Source organism: Colletotrichum truncatum, assembly GCF_014235925.2.
Source record: "Colletotrichum truncatum strain CMES1059 chromosome Unknown Contig_0001, whole genome shotgun sequence".
NCBI lineage: Eukaryota > Fungi > Ascomycota > Sordariomycetes > Glomerellales > Glomerellaceae > Colletotrichum > Colletotrichum truncatum.
The window spans coordinates 914,528-920,527 of record NW_027222398.1 but is presented as its reverse complement, the minus strand read 5'-3'; the positions used below and the strand labels follow the sequence as shown (position 1 = coordinate 920,527).

Below are 6,000 nucleotides of genomic sequence, written 5' to 3'. Positions count from 1 at the left end.
GGTTATCCCTGGAAACCAAAATTTCTGTTGCGAAGAGAGCGACAGTGATACCGTTGTGATACAGTTGTTGAATCAAGCGGCAAGTCAGAATTCCGTTTTTTTGTATCTTGTCGTTGATGAAAAATGTGCACAAGTATGCTAACTTGAGGTGGTCAATATCATGGGCATCGCCTTAACCAGAACACATCTACTTGTACAGTGCAGATTAGCCTTAGTCACTATCAGAATCATTGGCATCTCTCTTGCTCTCTGCCTTGTCGGTACTCTATCCTTAGTGATCTCGGCCACGGTGCAACGAAGCAGGTCTAAGTCTATATATCTTATGCGGCGATATGCAATCCTAACATTTTGTCATTTATGAACACCTTAGCTGGGTCATAGAATGTATGAAAACGGTTTTCATTAAAAGCTATCGAAGTTTCTAACTACGACGAGAAGTTGAACTCGAACTGATCTTGTAATTTGAGAAGGTTGTTCCGCTCAAAAGGTACAGGCACACTTGGAATCATTGAATTTCGGCCTGCGTGGGGGTTGCCCTTGCCTGCTTCGAACAGTAGGTCGACCAGGCCACCTGGCTGCGAATACGCAAAGACCTTGGTGTACTGACTCACAACCCTGATGTCGAAGTTGGTTCCAGCTGGTAGCCAGACCACTTCAGCAGGTCCGACGCGTGATGGATTGGAGTCGTTGACCTTGATCTCCATGTATCCATCGGTGACGTACAAACAATGGTCTACAGTAGGAAACTGTATACCGCCGGAGAGTACCTGAGTTTCATAGGCCTGAGACCCCTCAATTGTTCCTAAAGAAAATGTAGAGCCCGACTCAGCTGCTGTGACGTAGCGACGTATAACGGTGCCGCCCAACACAGCACTCGGACCTGTGCCGTTGCGTAAGAAGTAAGGGTCCTGAGTTCCCGGGAGGATGGTATCCGTGTCATTCCAGGGCTGCGGCTCGACGAGTTTGTGCTCCGGAACAGGGATCACGTCATACTCGGTTGCGGCGACGGCGGCCCCGGATTTCAGCTTTTCGCCGGCCCTTTCAACCTCCACATCAGGCCACATGGGTCCATCGTAGGCTTCACCAAAGAGACGGAACATCCCCTCAAATCCGCCAGGGGTTATAATTCCGAAGATCTCTGTATGGTCACCGAGAAATTGGTAACCATGAATAGCTCCCTAAGCGCAATAAGTTTGCTTTCATTCCCAACGTGTAGCACTTTTTGATGGGATGCTAACTTACTGGCGCTACGCTTGCGTAATCACCGGGGTTAAGAATTCGACATCGACCATTCAACCACACCTTTATCTGCCCTTTGATACAGAGGAAGTCATGATGTGTGTATTTGTGGTAGTGAAATGGTACCGGATGAGGGAATGGTAGTCCGCCGCTGGTTACAAAGGTGAATTTGTTCTTAGTTTCTTCTCCAGTTACTACATGACGAATTGAAGAAGGAGAACCCGGGAGGTAAATGTTCTCTCCGCCGAAAGCTTCTGTTGCGATAGTTGGAATACGGAGTCGTGTGGCACTTCCAGCCACACGCCCGCCAGGCTGAGAGGCCCAAGCCTCCCAGACCTACGTGACAGGCCAAGGGGGAATATCCCCACCTTCTAGTCAACAACACTACTTTCAACTATCATAAACTATCGATTAGAACTAATTTACTATTATTTATTATTAATAAACGGAATTCCGTTTTACCCCTTATAAAACCTATACTAATTAGTAGTAAACCTTATAGTTGCTATTAATTTAGTTAACTTTATAATTACTACTTTACTATGGATAAACCGTAGATTAGTAAGGTTAATACTAGAAGAGACGACTTCTTAAACTAGATACCTAAGCCTAGGTAAAAGTAGGGATTTCGTGCTAACGAGAGAAGAAGCGAGAGTAACTAGGATCTATAGAAACTAGTAGAAGAAAGCTTTTTTTCCTTAAATCTACTAATAATCCGATTATTTAAGTAACCTAGGGACTATTATGCTTACCTTAGGCGGGATAAGGTTAATTATAGCTAATTATCGCTAGCAAAAGCATTCTATTACGCGTTTTTAATTACTAGAAGAAGAAACCTACTAAATCGATAGTCTTCTAACCTTTTTACGTTATAAAGGCAAAGATTTACGAATCTTATAAAGGATAATAACTTCCCTAACTATAACTATCCCCTACGCATAGTACTAATTACGAAGCGCCTGCTAGTTTCTTAATAAATCCCTAGACAAGGTGCTAACCGCAAGGCGCTTATTATAAGAGACCTCCCTACTAGAAGAAGAATATGCTGAAAGGCAAGCAGAGACTACTAGTAGTAATCCGCCTATATAGCTATACGTATATGCTTCCGAGGCTACGGCTTAGGAGAAACGTACATAGTTATAAGCGTTATAAGGCTAACTATCTACTAGATTCTAAACTTCTTAATAGTAAGGAGCAAAGCCTAAAGTAAGAAAGAAAGATTTACGAGAGAATCTACGGTAGAACTTTCTCTTTACTAATTCGAGACCTATATATACCTTTATACCCTTCGAGAATATTAGCAAGAACGGCGCTGATAGAAATAAATAACAAACTAACGAAAATCCCTAATTTTACGATTCTTTCCCCTTAGAATCATAATATCTTAAATCGTTTTTTAACTCCTACTTCTAGGCTTATATCTTATACTAATCGTAGCTAACGCTATTAAGGATTAGAATTTAAGATTCTAAATAGAAGTAATCCTTTTATATTGTTAGAATAAAGCAAAATTTACGAGAAGGATCGCTTATAAGTAGCGTTACTACTAAAAGCTAATTAATAATCCCTATCTTATAAAGAATCGAAAGTATAATCGATCTAGTAATATAAAGCAACTAAGCAATTAACCTTATAAATGCTAGCTTATAGCAACTAGGTTCCTATATAGGTTTCTTACTTAAGACTTATAAGAAGAGGAATCTTATAGGCTTTGAGTTATAGAACAAAGTTTCTCCCGATTTCGCCGACTAGTTAGAAGAAGACTTTTAAAACATACCTCCCCTAATCCTACGATTTTTTAAAGACTATTTAATCGGTAATAGCGTCTACGTCGAAATAGATAGTAAGAAAATCTTAAAAAATATAGTATTAGCTTTTAAAAAGGAAGAATTCTACTACTAGTTACTTTAAAAACTTAAATAAAGCGTTAAGAGATATTGCAACCTAAAGGCTTTAATAAAAGACCCCAAAATCTACGAAGAGATTACGAGACCGGTAATAATAGCTAATAGTATAAGAGGAAGAGTCGAACCAACCCTATAGCTACCTCCTCTATAAGAATAATAATAGTAGCAACTACTATACCGACTACTATATCTTATAATTTCTCCGTTAATAGACTTCTAACTATATAAGTTAATAGACCGTATTAGAAAGTAATTAATAGAATTTGCAAAACTATACCCCGACAATATAAAATATAGCGGCGATATATACGATATACTCGAAAAAAAGATGCTAGTATTTATAGATTACTATAGAATGCTAGGAATTTATACCTCTTAATATAACAAGGCACTTCCCCTAATACTAAAAGGAATAGCTAAAACCTACTTCTATGCCTTGATTAAAGTAATCAACCTATTGTCACAGTTAATAAGTCGTTCTAGTCATTGTTGTCTATTAGGTTAGGTCTATCCTAGGTCTAGCGAACAGGTGGTCTAATATACCTATAGGGCGGTCTAGGGCGACAGTATCGCCCCACGTGTGGCAGCCCCACTGGCAGCCACACTGGCAGCCCCATAACTGTGGCATCCCTACTGTTGTGTCTAATAGAACTGTGACAGGTGCCCGTCCCGAAAAAGACGATCGTCCCGATCGTTTCGGCTGCCTAAACATGACTTTAAACGGCTTAATAACATGACTTCCTTAGGCCTCTATTAGTGCGAGGCGTAATAGGGGGGTATGCCTAAGGCTGGCTGTAATTAACTGGCTGGGCGTAACTGTCTGGCTGGCTGGCTGGCTGGCTGTAATTAACTAGCTGGGCGTAACTGTCTGGCTGGGCGTAACTGTCTGGCTGGCTGGCTGGCTGGCTGTAATTAACTGGCTGGGCGTAACTGTCTGGCTGGCTGGCTGGCTGGCTGTAATTAACTAGCTGGGTTGGCCCAAAGCGGGCACTTAGTCCCTTCTGTAGGCCGTACCATCCTAGGGCCCTATACCGGTTCCTTTCCACGGGCCTAAGGTGATATTGTCAAAAAGGGTGGTAGGCCAGGGGCGCTGGAAGCGATGCACACGCAGAGCGCCTAGGATGCCAGGAAGGCGCTAGGAGGAATGTTTGGCCGAGGACCGCGCTAGGTGCGCTTAGTCACAGGGAACACGCCGGAAGAAGGCGCGTAAGGGATACGGACAGGTCTTAGGAAAAGAAGAAGCACAATACACATCACGATTGACCCCTGAATGTGCGCCTACGAATATTCGAACAATTAACAGTCTGATTACCTACCAATTGGCCTACCTACAGGCAAAACGAAGCTATTCGAAGATCCGATCAACTGCAAAACACACGAACACCCCGTTTACGTCCCTCAAAACCCACGCGATAAGCCCGAATCAATAACGACATAAGCAAAGATGGAATCCATTGTCCTCAACAACCCCAGTCAATGGCCAACCTGGTATAAGGTTTTCCAGGGTAAAGCCACCGACTTGGACGTCTGGGAGCAAGTGGATCCCGGCGCCGAAAACCCCGAGAAGCGGATGCCGAAGCCGGAGCCTCCGGCCTTCTCCGACTACAAGAAGAAAGGTATACCGCGACATACCCGCGGATCAATCATCGAGGTGTCACAGACACCAGATATCGAAGAAGTTCGATCGAACGAGACGGCTAGACGCCTCCAAGACCTTGTCAAGGAGGACCGTGAGGAGTATGTACAGCTCCGGAGCGACTACAACCATGATATCCGTATCTACGAGCGTGAAGCGGCTGCTCTACGAGAGCTCCGCAACTGGGTCCTATCGACAGCAGCCGAGAAGTACGTCAATGCGTGCTGTAAACCTACGGAGACCCTCCACGCCTGGATGGTCAAGCTGAAGGGCGTGGCCTCGATCTCGAACAATGAACAAAAGAGCGCCGCGCGTGAGGAGTACGAGAAGACCGTCAAGCAAGCGGCTACAAAGCGGATAACCACGAAGGCCGAGATCGAGAACTGGCTCGAGCAATGGGAGGCCGCAATGTTGAAGGGACAAGAGGTCAACCTTGCCCAGACAAGGGACTTCAGCGAGTGGAGCGAGGACTTCCTAAAGGTCATTGCGAAGACCGCTATTTCTGCGTTCCACGCCACGTTCGAGGCGAAGTTCCACGAGTCGGACAACCCCTCGATCAGCGAGATCTCTGCGGAAGTACGACGATATATACGAATCCACGCAGATACCCTATCGACAGGACCAAGAGCCTCAAGAGGTGCCTTTGCCACAACAAGAGAAGGACCCAAGGAGACCATGCCTCGGAGTACAACCAAGAAGCGACATAGGGCCGCCGATTCGCGGACCCAAAACGAGATGCCAACGTGTCACGGATGTGATCTGCCACGACACCTACTTGCCAACTGCTTCTACTGCTTCCCAGAGGAAGCGTATGAAGGATGGAGGCCCAGCAACGACATCATGAAGAAGGTCACCGAGCGTCTCAAGGCCGATGACGACCTCGCGGACCGCGTGAAGAAGATCCGTGAACAACGCGAGAAGGAAGCGAAGCAGACCTGACTGTATGGTCGGTGTATGGGGTCAGCCAACGCATCGTGGAGGAAGCAGTATACGAGTGACCGTTCTGCGTTCATGATCCGGACTGAGTACCCCTTACACAACTCTGCGATATACGACTCAGGATCATCGCTACACGTGTTCAACAACCGGGCTCGATTCTCAGGTTTCAGAGCAGCTGAACCAGGGGATTACCTATGGGCAGGAGCCTCACAAGTCCCAATCCTAGGGTATGGAAACGTGGATATAACGGCTGACGCTGAGCGGGGGAAGAAGGTAAGA

At 45.2% G+C, this 6,000-nt stretch overlaps 2 protein-coding genes across 2 annotated transcripts; one reads left to right on the top strand and one right to left on the bottom strand.

Moving 5' to 3' along the window:
• Positions 1–425: 425 nt before the first annotated feature.
• On the bottom strand, positions 426–1,064 carry CTRU02_200222 (cupin domain-containing protein; the record flags this gene model as incomplete). The annotated part of the gene is made up of 1 exon (XM_036732904.2): positions 426–1,064. One exon carries the CDS (start codon positions 1,062–1,064, stop codon positions 426–428), a length of 639 nt encoding a protein of 212 aa, XP_036575427.2.
• A 3,526-nt stretch (positions 1,065–4,590) lies between these two features.
• Positions 4,591–5,721, top strand: CTRU02_200221 (gag protein; the record flags this gene model as incomplete). The annotated part of the gene is made up of 1 exon (XM_036723342.2): positions 4,591–5,721. One exon carries the CDS (start codon positions 4,591–4,593, stop codon positions 5,719–5,721), a length of 1,131 nt encoding a protein of 376 aa, XP_036585131.2.
• Positions 5,722–6,000: the final 279 nt, after the last annotated feature.